The following is a 21,323-nucleotide window of genomic DNA, read 5'->3' as shown; positions in this document are numbered from 1 at the left end:
AGATCTGTATAAATGGAGTAGGGTAGTTTGGTCTCCACTTTGAATTGGAAACAACTTTTAACAGATCAAGTGCCTTCAGGCATTTAGTTTTAAGGGATTTAATGTGGGGTAGAAAAGTTAGATGTGAGTCGAAAATAAGACCCAAGAACCTGGCCTCCTTTACTACTTTGATGGGGGTGCCATTTAAAAATAGTTTTGGATCTTTATGCGGTTTATACTTTCTGCAGAAATGCAAGCAATTTGTTTTTGTTACAGAAAATTTAAACCCGTTTTCAAGTGACCATTTTTCAATTTTATTGAGACAAAGTTGTAATTGCCTCTCTATTGTATGCATATTTCTACCTCTACAAGAAACATGAAAATCATCCACAAATAGTGATCCATCTACTGAATCCCTTAAAACCTTAGAAAGACAATTGATTGTAATACTAAATAATGTCACAGACGAAATACTGCCTTGTGGAACACCCTGATCTTGATGAAAGTAGTCTGAGAGGGTTGATCCCACACGTACTTGAAACTGTCTGTCATTTAAAAAATTAGATATAAACTGAGGCAAGCGACCTCTCAACCCAAAAGAAGGTAAATCTTTCAAAATACCATGCTTCCAAGTAGCATCATATGCTTTTTCAAGATAAAAAAAAGATTGATACTGCATGTTGCTTTTTAATGAAAGAATTTTTAACAAATGATTTCAAACGAACCAAGTGGTCGATTGTGCTTCGGTTTTTACGAAAACCACATTGTATATCAGTAATCAGATTGTTTGTTTCCAAAAACCAAACTAAGCGATTATTTACCATTCGCTCCATGGTTTTGCAAACGCAGCTAGTTAAGGAAATAGGTCGGTAATTTGATGGATCTGTATGATCCCTCACAGGCTTTGGAATAGGAACAACTATGGCTTTTCGCCATAAAGGGGTATAAAGTTGTGTTATCCAAATATGGTCAAATATGCCAAGTAACGTTTCGAGACATGATTCAGGCAAGTGTTTTAAGAGTTGGTAATGGATATCATCAGGTTCTGTTGCAGTATCGTGAGCCTGTGATAGCGCAGTATGAAGTTCATGTAATGAAAATACCTCATTATAATCTTCACCATTATCAGATTTCAAATTTACTGGTTTCTTCTCTTGGTGTCTTTGATAAGTCTGGAATTTTGGATGATAATTTGAGGAGGACGAATGTTTAGCCAAAGTTTCACCCAGCTTGTTTGCAATATCAGATTTTTCAGTTAGTATGTTATTATCATTTTTGAGATGCTGAATACTACTGGATTTGGAACCCTTGCCTTTAATTGTTTGGATCATATCCCATACCCGTGACATAGGAGTACGGGAATTTATTTTGGAAACACAATTTTTCCAAGTATGACGTTTAATGTGTTTAAACGTTCGTCGAGCTTTAGCGTAACTGATTTTTACATTATTTAAGTTATGAACAGTGGGATGAAGACGAAAATATTTCTCTGCTTTCTTCCTCTTTTTCCTAGCCTGTTTGCATTCATCATTAAACCATGGTTTACGGATGTGCGGATTTACAGAGGACTAGTTTCATCAGCTATATGTTTCAGTTTGTCCGAGAACATTTTAATTGGATCAGGTACATCCATGAAAAGGTCTGGTTTAAGTTCCATAAGGCAGGTGGCCTGAAATAATGGCCAATTGGCCTTTGAAAAATTCCATCTTGTTACAGGTGGATCATCGGAAGGGTTAATTGCTGTAAGTACTGTTGGAAAATGGTCACTACCACAAAGATCATTATGGACTGACCATTCAAACTCATTATAAACGTTTGAATCAGTGAGTGACAGGTCTAAAGAAGAATATGTTCCCGTTGCAGGATGTAAATATGTGTCAGAGCCATCATTGAATATACATAAATTATTATCAGATATAAACTTTCCCTTTACTGTTGGTATCAGGACTTAATGGGTTATGTCCATTGAGATCACCCATTGTGATACAGGGTTTCGGTAATTGGTCATACAAATCTTGAAGATCATTCTGATGGAGAGTGGAAGAAGGAGAGATATACAAGGAACAAAGAGTAAGGGTTACATGTAAAGTAAGACGAACAGCAACAGCCTGAAGATTGGTTTTAAGAGGAACAGGGCTATGAATTATACCATGTCTCACCAGTATGGAAGATCCACCAGTGGCTTTGTCACCAGGGGGTGAAAAAGAATAAGAATGGTATTTACGCAATTCGAACTTAACATTTTGTTTCAAGTACGTTTCTTGAAAACTAAATGCTGATGGTTTAAAATCATGTGCTAGTAATTGTACTTCATAAAATTGGTCCTAAGTCCTCTGCAATTCCATTGGATCAAGGTGTTATTGTTCATTTTATAGCAGGTGGTAGTACCGGGGACCGACTTTTCCCCTTCCGAGGCGAACTGCTTCTATTTCGCGCACGGGGATGAGGAGAGACGTCCATGTCTTCTAAAAGTTGAAACTTGTTATAGATTTGTACAGGATCACGTGATCCCTTTTGTACTCGATCAGGTTTTTGTCTGTAATCTACTTTTTGAGAAGGATTTTTCACAACAGGAGATATTGTTTGTGATTCTGTCTGGCAAGCTGATGTTGCATGGTGTTTATCAACAGTAGGATCTGATGCAATTAAAGTGTTTGTCAGCTTTAACCCAGGTGATATATGTCTGACATGCAACTGACAGAACAGACTTAGTATTGGGGCGAGCAACAACTGCAGAATATGGTACACCTGATGACTGAGGGGAGGCTACATAAACTAAACGTTTTGCCTCATGATATGTGACATTCTTTTGGATTTTGATTTTGACAATTTCATATTCACGTTTCCAGACATGGCATGACTTTGACGAAGACATATGATCTCCAAGACAATTGACACATTTTGGAGAAGATAAACAGTCAGAGCCTTCATGATCATCTTTACCACACCTATAACATTTTGCACGATTTCTGCAGGTTTGGGCACCGTGACCAAACTTTTGACACTTGTAACAACGGAGTGGGTTTGGAATATACTGTTCCACTCCGATGTTACAATATCCAGCTTTTATGTACTTTGGGTGTTGGGGTTGAGAAAAAGAAATTAAGTATGTGTTGGAATTCAAAGTTTCTCGATCCCTTTTAATATGAGTGACTCCTTGGTTTTGCAGTTCAGTAACTATTTCCTTTTCACTCATGTGGGCAAGCCAGCGGTCTCTGTCCCTCAAGATGCCTTTGCTACTGTTCAAAGACTTGTGAGGAGAAACTGAAACTTCAGTATTTCTGTTTTGTGGCTATGAGGGTAGCTGATTGTTTTCCTGTTTTACACTCTATGAGGAGAAACCCTGATCTATTTTTTTTACCAGCTTGGACATCACCAACAAGTCCATAAATTGCTTTTGATGTGGCAAACGGATTTAGCTTGAGTGGTTCACCATCAGTCGAAGATACAACCAAGAATCTACTCCATGTATCTGGATACCTGTTTGTGATATGTTCCTCATCAGAGGACAAACACTCATCTAGTGCTCGTTTATGCTTTTTGGGTTGAGCCATGGTTAATAATAGAAAGTTCACCATCCCAGCTCCCTACCCTCCACCGAGTATCACAGTGGGTTTCCGACTGGCAGCACCAAGGATACTGAAATGGTTTACTCCAGCAGAAGATTAATAGAAAATTAATCGATCTACCAGATTGACCCATGAGCCACCGCCTTCTGGGCATAAGACTCTAGGCAAAGTTAATAAGATCACTTTTCAAATTTACAAGTGTTATATGAGTGAAAAGTCAAGACCAAAACCAAAACAATATCAAATCAAATTTGTGCAATTAAATAATCAGGGCTTGGCGTGACCAGCCGATTGATAGAACCAGGCCCATTCGACCACCCGTCTAGGCGAAGTCAGGGCCAAAGTGGTGTATTGAGCAACAGGAACACGCTTGCAGGCCCCTATTACCCCCAACTACCAGGATCCCCTCCTCCGCCGACACAGGGCCGCAACCCACGGCAAACGGGTTGGTGGACCAAATATTCCCCCGTGTCCATTACCGGGGTGTTGGCGAGCACTTGGCGTTACCCAGCACCCACCACGAGGAGGTTGCTCACCACAGGTGCCATTTTAAATCATGAACTATGAAGGATCTTTTTAGTAATGTTAGTGCTCATTTAATCATTGTGTTTTTAAAAGAATTAGACCTGTTACATGACTTGTAAATAGATTAACATTTTATGATTGCAAGTTGAATTAGCAGCTAAGATTGTTAGTGGCTGTATCCTCGATGGGGGTTGAAGTCCTGTAAAATTATTGTCCTCCTGAGAGGGTACGTAAGTCCCAAAACGGTTTACGTCAGATTTAATTTTCCACTTTTTTAATCGTAGAATATGTGTCATTTTAATGTGTGGCTAATCTTGCATACAGTCGCCAACAGCTGAGGGGATGGTGTAAATCCAGCAGGTAGCAGAAGTACTGTAAGTCCCCATGGTCCCTGGTGTGGTGATCTACCCTCTGTTGTTGGTGATCTATGGCCTGTTTTTATATTGTACTGTCCAAATAGTGATAGTCTATTGGTTTTACTGTCCTTCGTAGAGAGAGTCTTCATAATACGCATATATATTCTTTTTGTCATGTATGTTCTCGTCACGATATGGCTGTAATATTGCCGATGTGACGTTAAATATTAACTCACTCACTCACTGTTGTCATCATTCCGATGAGTCCATGCATCAAGGTTTGCAAATCAACACTGGATATTTCTGTTTGCACATATTTTCCTGAATACATGAAATCGATAAGTTCCATACGTGTAATAACGTTTTACAAACATCTAAATGCAATTATGAAATGGATCAGAAATTGTAATTAATGTAAATAGAACCCTGTAAGACCATTCCATTCAGAAATCGTTTAGGCCTTGAATCTTAATCGGTAACTATTTGAAACTATTTCAACCATTCTTATACAAATATACATTAAGTGAGTGAGTGAGTGAGTTTAGTTTTACGTCGCACTTAGCAATATTCCAGCTATATGGCGACGGTCTGTAAATAATCGAGTCTGGACCAGACAATCCAGTGATCAGTAACATGAGCATCGATCTGCGCAATTGGGAACCGATGACATGTGTCAACCAAGTCAGTGAGTCTGACCACCCGATCCCGTTAGTCGCCTCTTACGACAAGCATAGTCGCCTTTTATGGCAAGCATGGGTTGCTGAAGGCCTATTCTACCCCGGGACCTTCACGGGTCTATACATTAAGTGGAATATGTAATGATACATAAATGTTTATAAAATGTTCATATACAATGTACAGGAAAATACCTGTCACACCCTGTTGGTTATAACACATTGCAAAGTGGATAAATGTGTTCGTGAAAATGTCACACGTCATATGACCCAAGTATACTCAAGGACATCGAAATGAATAAAAAACCGTCGATTTCGAGCTATATACACATAATTAAAACCTAGATGTAAAATTATTTACACTAGCAAGGTTGCGTCTTTAGGCCTTCGTACACAAGTCTGTATTTTGGGCTAGAATAGCAGTGTTAAGGTCTACTTTTGAAATCACTTCATGTAAGAGGCAACAGGAATTGATGCACAGAACAGACGTTCATCCCTCTGATGAAGCAAACGAACATGACCATGGCGCTGATAAACTATTGATCAGATCATGCAACGCCTGTGGACTTACTCATGTACCCGCAGTTTGAACGACTGGACCTTTCAAGCATGTACACCCTGTGCCGTATAATATATCGTCTACAGGATGTTTAACTGCTAGTGACAGAATGAGTACGGTTTTATGATGCATATAGCAATATCCAAACAATTTCAACGGAGGAGACATCAGAAATTGGCTTCACAGATTGTACTCATGTGATAAACTGAACCCGAACCTTTTGCACGACGAGCAAATGCTATAACAAGTGGGCTACCTCACCGCCCTGTTTGAAGACTATATTTCCGACAACAGCGAAAATTGTGATGTTGCGGGTTGTTACTTTTACTAAATAGGTACAATAAAATAAACAGATGGACTTACAGCAAAAGTGTTTTTGACAAGATGGTGTTTGGGCCGTTTCAAGAGAGGCAGCTACATACATTATCGTTATAGTCAACTGCTGAAACATGAAACCATAGAAAAATGATATTTCCTATGTAAGAAGAATAAAATGAGTTGAATCTAGAACATTAATTCCGTGGAGTTTTCATGCGTGGAGGATAAGTCCCAGTGAGTGTTAGGTTTCACGGATTTCCTCAATTTCTACAAGCAAAAAGAAAAGAATTGCATTATATATTTTTCAATTTCATTATTATCATGGTACAAAATAAAAAAAAATCATACCACTGTAATTTACGGATATTCAAGATTGGAACAGGAACTGCATCATATCGCAGTCTACCCAATGATTACATGATTAGAATTGTATTATGATTTTTCCGAAAATGTTCGACATTTTTCAAAAAGGAGCATACGATAAGTCACAAAATACGACGGAATTAGGCTTATAGCTGATCAAATAATTATCGCCTTTCATGTATGGTGCAAATGTTCGTATTGAGGAAATTGGGTTGCAATTTGCCAGGAGAAATAGACTGAGGGATATTTGGCCAGAAAGATTGCAAAATAGAGACCCCAGAAGGAACCCCATTAAATATGATTCCTTTTCACAAGAAGTAAAGATAGGCTAGTCATATAACACTGGAAAACAGGTTCCTGCATGCGCACAGCGCCAATGATGTTACCTCTCTGACTGAATTTCCCTCTGTTTTGTACACCGTCCAGATGAAGACAACGGGCAATGGTAAGATTGAACCAAAGGATATCATCCATCCAAGTCCCGTGGCCCAGGTAGGGTAGATGTAGTCTCCATAGTTAGGGGGTCGGTAGGAGTACAGGGAGTAGCAGAAGATGATCTGTAAAACAAATGGCATCGTGATGAAGGAGCAATTATGATAGTGTATTGTGTACATTGCCATGAGGACAAAAGGGACTATATGCAACTCAGCCAGTGTAGGTGACAGATGCATATTTCTGTGTATGTGTGAATGACGTGAGGGAACGAGAGTCTGTTGACCTGGAAATGAGATACATAACGTGGATGGCGCCGCAAGTGGTTGTGCAGAGTACGCGAGAAACCTAGGCTTTGAATCCTGCATCGCCCCGATCATATTCTTATTTTAACAACACGAAACATACACATCTTGCATTCGTGCAACCAGTATTCCAACACCGACAGGTTGCATCAAAGAAATCATTATCCCGATATACACATCTTGCATTCGCGCAAGCAATATTTCAGCATCGACATGTTGCCGCAATTTAACAATTAACCCGACATACACATCTTGCAATGGTGCAAACAATATTCCAACATTCCACATGGTGCATTCGTGCAACCGAGCATGCATGCAACCACTACTCCAGTACTGACAGTTGGATATGGCCATGAACGTCAAACATAGACAACTGTCACTCACCAGAAGGAGTCCTGGGCAGGTGAACTTCAGGATGAAGGTCATGATCCTCGGGACAGTCTTCCCGCACATTGATTTTATGACCCTTTGCAGTCTATGTGTGCCTAAAACGAACAACTGACTCCTATTGAATATCACCGGGTACTACTATAGTGAGAGAGTGAGTTTAGTTTTACGGCGCACTCAGCAATATTCCAGCTATATGGTGGAATTTATCGAGTCTGGATCAGACAATCCAGTGAGCATCAGCATGAGCATCGATCTGCCCAAATGGGAACCGATGACGTGTCAAACAAGTCAGCAGCCCGATCACCCGATCCCATTAGTCTCCACTTACAACAAGCATAGTCGCCTTTTGTGACAAGCATGGGTTGCTGAAGACCTACTCTACTCTACCGGATCTTCTTGGGTCAGTACTACCATACTGGCAGCACTCACAATGTAGACTTCTTACGTAATATATATAGAAACTCACGACACAGTTATGTGAGAGTTAATTTCAGTTGCCTTAAAGGTATTTCCCAAAAGCCGCCACAAACTGTTTCTTAGAGACACCTCAAAAAGTCAGGGCCGCCACGTTCTCTTATTCAGTTGTCGCCTTGAATACCGTCGTTTAAAGTTGTTTTTCAGCATGTCTTCACTTTGATTGACGCTCGTTTTTAGTTTGTAACAAGATGCTTACCATAGATCCAGCTGACCACAAAGCATTCCAACATTCCAAAAACTGCTATGGAGGGGAAGAATGCATACCACTCCACCTGTGTAAGCATGTACATGCCTCCCTGTCAAAAACAGTTTTGACATTATTGATTTTGTGTGTTTAGGAGGCAGTACTGTTATGGTTTCCTACGGAATTTATATACGGAATCACATCAGGTTTCGCTCAGATACATTTTTTTTATTTTATGGGTACCATTCCGTGACAATTCTTAGCTGATGTCGGGGTTGAAATTAGAGTGTAACGACGACTTTGTCTTAAAATAGCTGAAATAAAGTTTTTTTGTGCGCTAAAGCAACGATGAGCTTGGTTCTGGTGACGTATACTTTGCCACAGTATCCATGAGAATACTGCAAAATTTCTAACCAGCCGTACTTGGAATTTTCTACAGTAAATATATGGGTTAGTTTTAGTAATGGGTGTTCTACTGGCGTGTCACCTCTGAGAGTTAGCCGCCATGCGGTAGTGATTGCAGGGGTCATTAGCACAGACCCCGGGAATCAGGGGACTGTCCTTAGACAGTTCGTGACATTCACCTGTGTCATGTAGAGTAGGCCAACGAGGAAGCTTGGCACCAGCACTAATAGCATGTTCATCCACCGTCGGCGAGATAGGCTTGGGAACTGATCTGATAAGGCTGTTAATGCGATCTCATAGCTTGGCAACTGTATAGAAACATATCAAACGCGTTTTAATTGGACACATGCATGTATTGTTTCTTAAATGTGATATTCCTACTATGACAACTATCATGTAGTGATATGTGCAGTTGTTGCTCTAAATCTGGCTATCTGTTCGACATATTTGTATCAATGTCTTATGAGGAATCTAAATATCATACATTACATCCGTATCAGGCCTTTGAAATCCATTGCTCAAAGAAAGATCAAAATCCAACTTTACATGTATACTTCGATGTTATGGTCGCATTTGAAAATACAAAAAACAACAACATTTGTCTGCCTTGATGAAAGTTCTAACAACATCACACCGTATTGTTATACGAGCATACGTTATAACGAAGCCTTGAATGGCGTAAATGTGCGAAACAGGGTTGTTTTCTGAATTTAATATAATACATAATATATTTTGCATCGGTCAATAAGGGTCTTATCGATATTGCCCGTGCTAGCTCAGCTTTGATAAACGACTTGCTCATATTCATACAATAGACAAAAGGTGATTCCAGAAATCAGTCACATCAGCCATTTTGTATATGTAGATTTAAAACAATATCAGGTGGGTTTGTTTTATTTTCTAAAACAAAGCATCCGCAGGCAATGAATATATGATTTCAGGACAACTCTTTTTCTGATGGACTTTGCTTATTTCTTGAGCTGAGCCTGTTCTTATACCGTTATATGATTACCAGAGAATCCAGTCCGAGTGTTAGCAAATTCAAGAAGGTCAAAACAGACCACAACTGAGGCAAGGGGAGTGACGCCACGGCTTCTGGATATGCGATGAATCCAAGGTTGTATCCTCGACAAATGAAACCACATAATTCATCAAATGGACAACGTCGAGTAATCATGTGTGACTTGTCGCCTCGTACTGATACTTATGTACATATAAGAGCCAGGTGTGTGAGGGCTAAGTTAATTATCTTCGGGTGTGATTGTCCGCCCATGGAAGAAATTTCCCTACTTCATTTCTCTGTCGTGTATTCTTTTTAGCAAAACCTGCAAAGTTACCAAATGAAGAGACACGGACACAACCTACGTACCTGGAGATGATCACAGAGTTTGTTAGGAAGAAAACAAAGAGTGATTTTATTTTCAATATTTTGTTGCCACGGTGGTATTGATCAGTACATATTAATTAAACAATAATCAGTAAGATGACTCTAGCTCATGAGTGAGTGAGTGAGTGAGTTTAGTTTTACGTCGCACTCAGCAACATTCCAGCTATGTGGCGGCGGTCTGCAAATAATCAAGTCTGGGCCAGACAATTCAGTGATCAACAGCATGAGCATCGATCTACGCAATGGGGAACCAATGACATGTTTCAACCAAGTCAGCGAGCTTGACCACCCGATCCTGTTAGTCGCCTCTTACGACAAGCATAGTCACCTTTTATGGCAAGCACGGGTTGCTGGAGCTCATGCGTACAAGCAAGGAAATACCTGAGTACTGGAACGAATCCACAGTCACACCACGCAGATAAGCAACGTGACCCATGATGGCAAAGAAGGCAAACCCCATATACATAGTTGTCAGCGCAATAGCGGTAGTCAGGACCAAAGCGTCCCTACAAAAAATGTTACTTTATCACATTCAAATCAAATCACATTGTACACTTAGCTAATAGTCATTCCTCCAATGGAAAAAACGCCCCTGTTTCTTTTCTTGGCATCTTGGTGCGGTCTGACATTGTCATTGACAATCGACGGAAGGGTACAGGAGTGTTTTCCTTCATTACATCAAGAGTTCGATCTGTCACTCATACGTTTAAGGATTGAAAAAAAATTGAATTTAACGAGGCTTACTTGTCACGATATGAGACACAATGCATTCAGAAAAAAAAGGGAAATACGACTTTCTTAAGAATACTGACGGCCGGATACAGTTGAACCTAATGACATGGTTTAATTAAGCTCTCAAAACTGAATTCCTCTAAGCTCAATTCAAGTAGGGCTACTGCGCAGTGACCGAGTAGCCAGGAACTCCACATTTATTCTAAGTGTGTTTGCATTAATACCTGTTTAAGTTACTACCGGAAAATATGGGGTTGGTATGAGTGTGTTTGACACTGATAACGTATCAATCAGTCTTCATCACGAAATAATTCCGTCATAATCTGACAACGCGCTTGAAAATTAGTCTAATAGAAAAAGTAAAGTTACTCTAAACTGTACCTTAAGCAATTGTTATTAAGTTTGTTGTGTCCTGCCATTGTTGGAAGACATCCAAATGCAATTCCTGGTGTGTACAAGGCATAATTACAAGCTTCTATCCAAATCTGCAAATTGAATGAAAACTGAATTAAAGCAACCACATTTAAGTCCATAAAAACTGGAAAACAGCCACTGAAATCAAGTACCAACAAATCTGTATCAATACCAAGCATTAAAGATATAGCGTTTGATCAGTGAAGGACATTACAGAATTAGAACAAACATGCGATAACAACACGCATTGGAACAGGAGGAAGAATCGGATTATTTCAAATCTTCCTGACATTTATTACAGAGATAGTTTAATATTGCGAAACCGCATCATCAGTGTTGCATGGGAGGTTACTCTCTTTCCCGCCATCGTATGGGAAAATGTGGATGCATTTTCGAAACTAACGAAATGAACATGAAATCACAGATGTCCATCGAAATATATACGATATTTATGATATATTAACAAACTGTTTGGTGTTTTAAAACCAACATGTTAGTGACCCATTCATTAACCAGTAATGTTCCTACGGAAATACATAAACAACTTAGCACCAGTCAGTTTAACTTTAATTTCCGTCGCCGTTCAAAGCTTTGTTAATACAGCTATATAAATGTTGAGACGACAATCATTCAGTCAGTGAAATGTTCATTCGCGATCGCTTCACCTTGGCATCTAACAGCTTCTCAAAATGTGGGTATATGTAGTAATATATTCCGTCAGCCGAACCGGGGAGTAGGCAGCCCCGGATGAGGAAAACAGTGATGAGGATGTAAGGAGCACCAACAGTGACGTACACCACCTGTTGCCATGGAAACACATAATGAAACTGAAGTTGATATCAGGACGTGTGGTAGCGAGAAAGCAGATATCACACAGAACTGAGAACCATAGTCACTAATGGTGTCCCGAAAGACCAAGACTAACAATTCAAAATTCGTTTACTAACGCTTTTTAAAATTTTCTTTACCTTTCCTGCAATCTTAATCCCACGAAAGAGACATAAGAACGCCAAGGTGTATGTGATAGCAAGACAGCCAACCAGAGGCCACCGCATACTACCGAGATATTCCAGACCATCGCTTATCTGTAAGACCTTTAACCTGTTTCAAATAGAGGTAATGTACGTTTACAAAAACAAAACTGATAACAGGTTCATTTACCGGGAGATATTCAAGAAGTATCGCAGACAGAGGATAACCGTGCATGAAAATAACATTTTGAACTGAACTGAACTGAACAATAAAGCATACACATTTCTAACGTGTAACGTTATAGCATTAATTTCACAAGTAACTTACCGTCATGAAAGTTGATGCATTTTGTGACAAAATGAAATTTCACATGTACTGACGTTAAGCATAATGTGTCGAACGTATTGGCATGTGACCATTAGGAAATATGAAAACGAGAACTTACAGTTTTAGAACATCAGTAAAGCACATCAAGGGTGAAGACACTATTGACGGGGAGTGTTCCGATTTCATTTACTTTTATAAAATATTTACAAAGCAAACGAACATAGCAAATATGTTATAACATCCAGAAAACATATTGGCCGTCCTTCTTACGTCCAGAATTCTTCTGCTGATGTGACTGCAATTAAAGGCGTGCTTCCATTAGCCAAGGCAGTAGAATTAGAGGACGCAGATGATTTGAGAAGGGCGTGTGCTGTTCTGGCAACGGTGGTGGAAACATTTGTAGAGTTGACAGGTGCGTCATCGCCGACGTTGATGAACGATATACACGACGGTGTGTTCCATGGGTTGTCACAGGTACTCCAGGGAATGTTTCGGGAGAAGGAGTGGTAGAAGTAGTAGATTAACCATGCGAACAGGGCAGAATAGTAGTTGCTGAAAAATATGCCGATGAGGACGTTCCCAATTCCCATGCCTGGAGAAAATGTATCATTTGAGGTCATAGACGCTGACATGTATTCAAGGAACACCACCCTGTAATACTATTTCATCCTTTGATTGTGTATATTCATCTATGTTTTCAAATCCTTGAATGCTTATGCATGTACTTGTTTACATGGGTACTTTAATGGATGGGATAATGAATAATGCACTACCCAATGACTACACAATCATATATACTGGTTCATGAAGTGTAAAAGTATAAAGGTCATTAAAACAACATGTCAGTGAACATGTGCCGGATACCAATTCAGAGTGCATATATCATGCAGTTTTGTAGTTTTTTAAACGTTTTTTTCTTATACGTGGTGACTGAGTCAGTGGGTTGCGATTATACGTCACACCGGCAATGTTTATACCATATCGGGACGATAAACATTCGGTTAAACTATCAGTAATATCTGTCTGAAAGGGCAGTAAAACAGTTTAACTCTAAAGCTAACCACAGCAGTTGATAAAAGACTAATAACGCAAAGATCAATACAATTACATATAATTCCAATGAAATACGAGCTATATACCGCCTGTCACCAAAGCCAGACCACCTTACTGGGGATCATTGGGACTTACAGTACTTTGACTTGGCTTATGTGGAGTCCGACCTTTACCACTGTAGAACCTTCCATCGTTCGTATTTTGCTCGCAAGAACACCATTTGTATGAGCTCTTAACTTATATGCGCTTTATGAAAGGTATACAGAATATTTTTTTTTGCAACTTCATTTTAATGAAAAGATGTTTCATGAGCTAAAGACATACACAGTACCTTTAAACGGTGGACACAAGTTCCAAACTTTAACTGCTCCACTCTGTGAGAACTGACCGATCACCATTTCAAGGAACACACAAGGAACTGTGCCGATGATCATGAATACCACGAACGGTATCAGAAATGCTCCTTTAAGATATAAGATAACGATTATGAACCTCATTAGAAGTGTACCCTGTTAATCCACGCACGAAAAAAGCAACAAACGAAGTGATTAGTACTTTGTTAATTAACTGTTCCTAATTTTCGAGACAAACGTCATGAATCCTCTGGTCTGGTGCTTTCATTACATTCTACGTTGAAATGAATGAACCAGTTTGGAATTAGCTTCATCGGTATCATTTTAACCCAAACAGATTGTAGTTTACTTGTCTCTGTACTGCTGGTGATGTTTATTTATTAATTGTACTGTTTTATAGACGCGTTGCTATAACCTAAGATATACATGTATTGACCAGGTCATGTGCGTCTGTGTTTCTGTGTAAAGTAGGCTAATTGCTTTAGTGAGTCATTTCTTTATATTTTTACCAAGGGATACTTGCTAGCAAAATACCCGTGTGTCTGTATAGTATTCTAACGCAGTCTTCCTTAATCATTACTGAAATATGTCCCATAATTCTGTAAGTAATTATCGGATTTTTAACTGTACTTGCCATTACCAAAGTGGTGTTAATGTATTGGTCCTTTTCAGAATCTTGTGAACGTTTACAATAAGAATTTAATTCCTAACTGGAGGAACTTTTTGTGTATTCCTGCAGAGCGGGTTGTTAAGCTATCTTAAGTTGGTAGGTTTATCCAGCAGAGATGCGTGTTTGAAGTTTTGATATGGGTTTCCATTTTGTTGAATACCTAATGTGTAGTCCTCACACACTGATATAAGTACACCCTATGGCTTTGCGTTTCTAGTTGTTTCCCACAAGGTTCATGTCAATGTAAATACTAAGCATATACAACAATGTCGACATCACTGCCAGTTATCGACTTAGATCAAATGGTGTGATCACTGAGAGGAGTAGGTTAACAGTAGGAAGCAGTGACTTTCGCTTATTCAGTGTGATTGTATTCGGTAATCAGAAACATTCGGACAACTATGGTATTACTTCGCATTTCATCATAACCAATAGTTATAAAAGGGGTAGAGTGTGGACTTGATTTAGTCATGGCGTCTCTCTGGACGGAAACTGACAATTTCTGTTACTTGTACCAAGTCATGTATATACATATATGTTTAATTCGCTGATACTTGCAACAATACTCTTCTCATACTTATTTTGGATATATAGAGCAAGTGTACGCAACTAGTAGAACAATCCACCTCTGGGAAAACGTGTATCAAAACACATTGCAAAACCAGTGATCGAAATGACCAAGAACTTCATGAACTGAGACGACTAACGGGATCGGGTTGTCAGGCTGACTTGGTTGACACATGTCATCGGTTCCCATTTGCACAGATCGATGTTCATTCTTTTGATCACTGAATTGTCCTGTCCAGAGTCAATTATTTACAGACATATAGCAGGAATACTGCTGGATGCAGCGTAAAACTAACCTCACTCACACTCCTTAGCCCCAACTAATGCATGCACCACGCTCCAATAACTGCCCATGTCACTACGTATGAATGATCATTTCTCTTTCTTGTCGCAAACAACATGAGGAAAGCAGATCTACTGTCAATGAAATAAGTGTTTATACTCATTGCAAAAGGCCTTTCGTCTCTCTGTCCACACACGTCCTGCATGGTTGCAAGTGGCAATGTACGTGATCCAGGTCTTTCCAGGACGGTGATGAGTGAGCGATCGAGTGAATTAGTATTTAGAGTCACATCAACAAACGGTCAGGCATATCGTGACGACACGATGATGAATTCAAGCCTTATCGACGTGTATGAATTTCAGACTGAATCAGGAAATCAACAGAAACTATTTCTAGATGTAGACGTTCTTCGTCTTCGCCTCATTCACCATCTGTACGCTCTCGCGCAGTTCCCCCCCCCCCCCCCAATTTTGGTATCTCGAGAACGCTCCCTGATATCCGGCGAACCTGTACCTTCGGAGACGTTCAAACAAGAGCTTTCTTCCAATCCCGTTCTACTGACTGGGCGGAGCATGACCTGCTTGTGTAGGTCATGACTGTAAACCACTTGACACATCCAATCTCGTCTTTTTATGGTTCGGGCTCTGGCAGCCACCTTTGCGATGCCTGCATGGTTTGGGTTGATTCAATACACATGGCTGTTGGTTCGCCAACCACCTACAGCTATCTTGAACAAGATACCAACTGATGCTCTACTCACTACATTCAACATTCAACAAAGATAGCATTCAAGGTATGTGTGATGAGCTGAATTCCTCACCACAGAGTGGCATGATCTACAGACCAAGGGTGTTAGACAGTAACACCTGAGAAAACTTCGACTTTGGCATGGTTTACTCGGTTCAGAGATCACCGCAGCTATGCCTGGATGGTCCCAAGGCACCAATGGTACTGCCTTCATATGCCTAACGAACATTCATGGGTCTTGTTTTGACCAGTTCCCCTGTGGTGACTCATCAAAAAGACCGTCTGCGCTGGACTATCTATGACGTCCTTTGCAGTGCCTTCCAGTTCGACGAAACCATTGTCAAGGACGCGGGTGCCAATCTTCTATATGGCCAAGTGCTAGAATTGGACAAAAAAAACTTCGATCAATCCATCTGCTGATCCAGCTGGACACCTCTACCGTGTTTTGGTACATAAACCATCTATTCTCGACCGGCTCAGCGAATCTACTAAGTGGACGATGAACATTTTCCATTTCGTCAACTCACTTGACATTGTCGCCAGAGCCAGGCGCACTACAGGAGTAAGGAATGTGATCGCCAATGCCTTGTATCGTTCATCCATCCGTCTCCAGCAGAGGGCAAGACGCTTATTCAGATCTTCCAGTCGATGATCTACCAATTCCGTCGACAAATGAAAATTATGATGTTGCTAATCGTCGACAGAGTGAAAACCCGTAGTGGCGACATAGCGTGGTCAACAAACTGTGAGGGCGTTAAAGAGAATGTTTGCTTAGTGACTTAGTCAATCATGAGTAATTGAATAAAAGTAGTCTTTTTACCCGATTGTCTGCGGTTTCTTTGGCGGGCGAGAGAGAATCAGACGGCTTTTTAGCAACTTTTATGCGCTCGGTAATAATTAACCACAAGATTTTAAAAAATGTGTTCCCTTTATGACCAGAAGTCTTTCATATGCAGTGGTAAAAAGAGTACAAAAACATTGAGTTTATTTGTTCTTTAACTGGTTTGTTAATTACGAGCACACTGGGCGTGAAGTCACTCATGTGGAACATCATTTCCCTTTCCCCGGACTGTCGACAAGTAATTTGGTGGACGGATCGTTCGTTGTTGTCGACAGTCCGGGTATAAACCAGCTGAAGAAAGACCTGTTCACAGCAACATTCATCAATCGACAGGGATACGGTCTCCTCACTATTCAGATTCCCACGTTGCCTCGAAGACCGACAGTGATGATATAGAAATTGTCACGTGGGCAATTAGTGGTGCGTGGTGCATGCATCGAGACTAAGGAAGTTAAAGACAACGGGAGCAAAGAGTGCATGGGTAAAAATGTTTACGGTTTACGGTCCTTCTACTCAGTGTCAAAGCAAGGGAGAGAGGCGCGAATCGCCAGCTAGAATAAACGTACACTATACTTCAAATTTCCACGTTAGTCCTTTCCACGAGATTGTCCTTTAACAAGCTTCTCCTCGCGCATGCTCAGACTGTACAAAATGAAGTTGTTCATACGGTTTAACATGGAGCCGATTCATTAAGACGGTGAAATGTTATATACACCCGACAAAAATTCCCTTATTACATTTCAGACCACAGTAGTGCCATCCATACCTACCTCCGCCGTTTCTCATACACATGTATGGGAATTTCCACATGCTTCCTACTCCAATTGAGTAGCCAAGAACTGTCATTATGTAGTCCACTTGGGAACTCCACTTCTCGTGCTCCATTTCTGTTGAAAATGGAACGTCGATTAGAGTAGTAGCTGTGTCATTGGACGCACAGCGAATATTTATGGCTTTAAATAATATTAGAATCGATGAATAGCTGTCACTCATGAGAACCAACAGGTAATTAAAACAGGGGATGTTGCTTTTCATTCCCCATGTCATGCGTTTTGATTTCAGCTGGTAAATTGTTCTGTGTTCATTTCAATATTTTCCACCGAACGCTTTAACACAATCGACAATACAGTACTACAGTTCGGTTTAGCGTTAACCTTACTTTCATCACACTGCGGTTTTTTTTTCACGCAACGTATGCACATGGATGTTGAACATACATACATTCCAGGCATTATCACAAAGACGTTTCTTAGCAAACAGTGTGGGTTGGTGGCTGACAGCAAACCGAGTTAAGAGTCCGTAAATTGCATGCCCTCGTACAGATGAAACTTATTCCAAAGTCAGTCTTTAATATGAAAGAACAATGGAACGACTGCATTTTAAAAGAGATCAGATATTTTAGTGTTGCCCGACAAATGGCTTTAGCGAGGTGAGCTCATCACTTTATAGGAGTTAATTTAATGCGGATGTTTTCTGTGAAGGGAAGCCACAAAACATTGACCTGACAAGACAATAACCTCAAGCCTTGACAACTTAGAGCGATGGTAAGATAATGCCGTACTCAGTAAGTCATCCCTATTGTTGGTGAAGACAGGCAACCGACCATACCCTGTACGATACATTTGACTTGCACAAATACGTAACTGTACATCAATCAACTGTATTCTCAATGTGTGTTAGTTGTCCATCGTGATTTTAACGTAGTTTGTGTGCCCTTAGCTATGTCGTTTTTATCATGTTGGTAGTTAACTTCATAAAATCAAATCAGGATATCATATTAGGCATTATGTTAGCCATTCAAACATCAGTGTGGAAGCTTGCCACCCGTTGAATCACATCCACATTGGTTCATACTGAGGTTGGGCCACATTATGACGAAATCAAATAGCGACGTTGTGATACTGGTTTAAGCACATGTTTTCTGCACATGAAACAGACCGTTAAGCTTAGCATTGGAAAACATAGGTCTTGTGTCTTGTTGCTGTCTCATAGTCCATCTGAAAAAAAATAGAAAAATTATACAAAGAAAATTAACTACATAGACACTGATATTAAAAGAATTGAATCTTACTTCAGTTTATAAAAATCTGAATGTTCTTACCATTGCGATGATGTCATTAGATGTTGAAGCTGTTGATCCACAGTTCTCGTCAAGACAGCGCCAGGAAATTCATTCTCGTTTTCTCTTGTTCACTCTGTATATAAATACCCACTGACCTAAATACCTACCACCTCTAGCAGTTGGTATAAAAGTATGACCATTGCTGGGAGAGATGTCACTGCCAAATTACTTAGCGTAGTATTTCAGTGAACAAGTTTCTCATTATAATTATTATTATGCTGAAGTGACAGGTGTCATTTTGAACACTGTCCATTATAGGTGAGCACTGACTCATAAAGGTGATACCTGATTCCTCAATAAGTTATTTTCTGTTGTACGTTGCCTTTCTGTAATCAATCATTCAGTATACACAGAAAATATCTCCTCACTTCTGATTTTTTTATTCAGGCGGATACATCAGCTAACCTGAACCAAAATCTTCACTGGGACTCATTGTCCAGGGATCTGAATGAGAAGTGTAAATTTGTTCGGTTAGATTACAAGACTCTTTATCATGATAATCACGACACTGAGTGAGTGAGTTAGTTAATATTTAATGTCACATCGGCAATATCTCAGCCATAGTGTGACGAGAACATTCAACAATGAAAAAGAGCATATATACATTAGAAAAACCCGTTAACGAAGGACAGTAAAACAACTATAATATCACAATTTCAATTAAAACTAGCATGGAAAGTTAAAACTAATAGCACTATTTAGACAATACAATATAAAAACAGACTATAGATCGCCAACAACAGAAGGCAGATCACCACACTAGGAACCATGGGGACTTACAGTACCTTTGCTACCTGCATAGACCCTAGTTGGATTTACACCATCCCTTCAGCTGCTGGCGATTGTACGAAATTAACATCACATGAATACTACGATTAAAATCCTGATAGACATAAATTTACTGTGAATGTTTGTGGACTTACGTACCCTCTCAGGAGGACAATAATTTTACAATACTTCAACCCCCTTTGAGGGTACAGCCACCAACAATTCAAGTTACTAATCTAAACTACCAATCATTAAAATACATCTATTTACACAACATAATATTCAAAATTCCACCAAAAATCAGTTTCTTTTGAAAAAAATGATTGATTATTAAATGACAACTAACAGTGGTAAAAAGGTCCTTCATAGTTTTGACATTGAAAAATTTATCCCTTGTGATGGAGAATTCAACACAGTCAAGCAGAATATGCTTGACCGTGACTCTCTCATCACAAGGGATATAAAACGGAGGATCCTCACCTTTCAATAGGTATTCATGAGTTTATCTCGTATGGCCACTAAGACATCGCCGCATGATCACCTCTTCAAATCTGGACTGACAACCCAAGTATGTGTAACCAATATACGGTTTTATTTCATGTAATTTATTTATACCTACTTGGGTGTCCCACTTCTGCTGCATCAGATCACGGATGTAAGTTCTAATGCTAGCTTTATAATCAGAGTATGGAATAAGAGGTGGTGTCACAGATTTGTTGAGTGCTGCCTTGGCAGCAAGATCGGCCATTGCGTTACCGGAAATGCCTACGTGGCTGGGTAACCAACAAAAGACGATGTCGTATTGGCCAGTGGCAAGATGATTATACAATTCAATAATTTTAATTAAAAGTGGATGTTTACAAGAGATACTTTTAATAGCCTGAAGGCAAGAAAGAGAGTCGGAATAAATTATATATTATGTACGTTTGGGGTGTCTTTGAATATATTTAAGAGCTGTTAATATAGCGTTAGCTTCTGCTGTAAAAATAGAACTGTTATCTGGTAATCTAGATGATATTGTTCTTGATCCAGTGACAGTGGCACAAGCCACAGCACCACCGTGCTTGGACCCATCTGTACATAAGGATTTATAATTGTTATATTTATGTTTCAATTGATTATATTCTTGTGTATACTGTAATTCATTCGTTTCTGATTTTTTAAATGTCGTTAATGTTAGGTCAACTTGTGGCCTAACGAACTGCCAAGGAGGAGAAGATAGAAGACGGGGAGGAACTATTTTTTCCAGCTCAATGCTGGCAGCAGAAATAAGTGGTTTTATTCTTAAACCAAGAGGCGGAACAAGAGAAGATTTCTTATTGTATAAATATAAATCCTCATACAGAGGATTGAAAACACAGTTATATGCAGGGTTTGACTCATTTGAATATAGTTTTGTTACATACTGTAAAGCTATTTGTATACGTCGCTGCTCAAGAGATGGTTCATCAGCCTCGACATACAGGGTGTCCACAGGTGAAGTTCTAAAGGAGCCAAGACAAAGTCTTAGACCTTGATGATGGACTGAATCTAATAGTTTTAAGTTGCTTT

At 39.7% G+C, this 21,323-nt stretch overlaps 1 protein-coding gene across 1 annotated transcript; it reads right to left on the bottom strand.

The window, feature by feature from the left end:
* Positions 1-5,918: 5,918 nt before the first annotated feature.
* Positions 5,919-17,767, bottom strand: LOC137256125 (sodium- and chloride-dependent GABA transporter 3-like). Its single transcript, XM_067793830.1, has 13 exons — positions 17,653-17,767; positions 13,753-13,884; positions 12,639-12,960; positions 12,038-12,170; positions 11,735-11,869; positions 11,037-11,140; positions 10,305-10,429; positions 9,549-9,661; positions 8,716-8,844; positions 8,144-8,243; positions 7,465-7,565; positions 6,730-6,900; positions 5,919-6,247 (listed from the first exon to the last, which is right to left on the bottom strand). Exons 1-13 carry the CDS (start codon positions 17,765-17,767, stop codon positions 6,167-6,169), a joined length of 1,761 nt encoding a protein of 586 aa, XP_067649931.1. The 3' UTR covers positions 5,919-6,166.
* Positions 17,768-21,323: the final 3,556 nt, after the last annotated feature.

This window comes from Haliotis asinina, chromosome 11 (genome assembly GCF_037392515.1).
Source record: "Haliotis asinina isolate JCU_RB_2024 chromosome 11, JCU_Hal_asi_v2, whole genome shotgun sequence".
Lineage (NCBI taxonomy): Eukaryota > Metazoa > Mollusca > Gastropoda > Lepetellida > Haliotidae > Haliotis > Haliotis asinina.
The sequence above is the reverse complement of the archived record's forward strand: the minus strand, read 5'-3'. Positions and strand labels throughout refer to the sequence as shown.

Excerpts from the sequence above, each read along its gene's own strand:
- LOC137256125 (XM_067793830.1), bottom strand. The coding sequence starts at position 17,767 with ATGGAGCACGAGAAGTGGAGTTCCCAAGTGGACTACATAATGACAGTT. Across the intron at positions 12,171-12,638 it reads TCAGCAGAAGAATTCTGGAC|GTTAAAGGTCTTACAGATAA; the intron begins GTAAGAAGGACG and ends TATTTGAAACAG. Across the intron at positions 10,430-11,036 it reads CTTAATAACAATTGCTTAAG|GGACGCTTTGGTCCTGACTA; the intron begins GTACAGTTTAGA and ends CATTTTTTGTAG.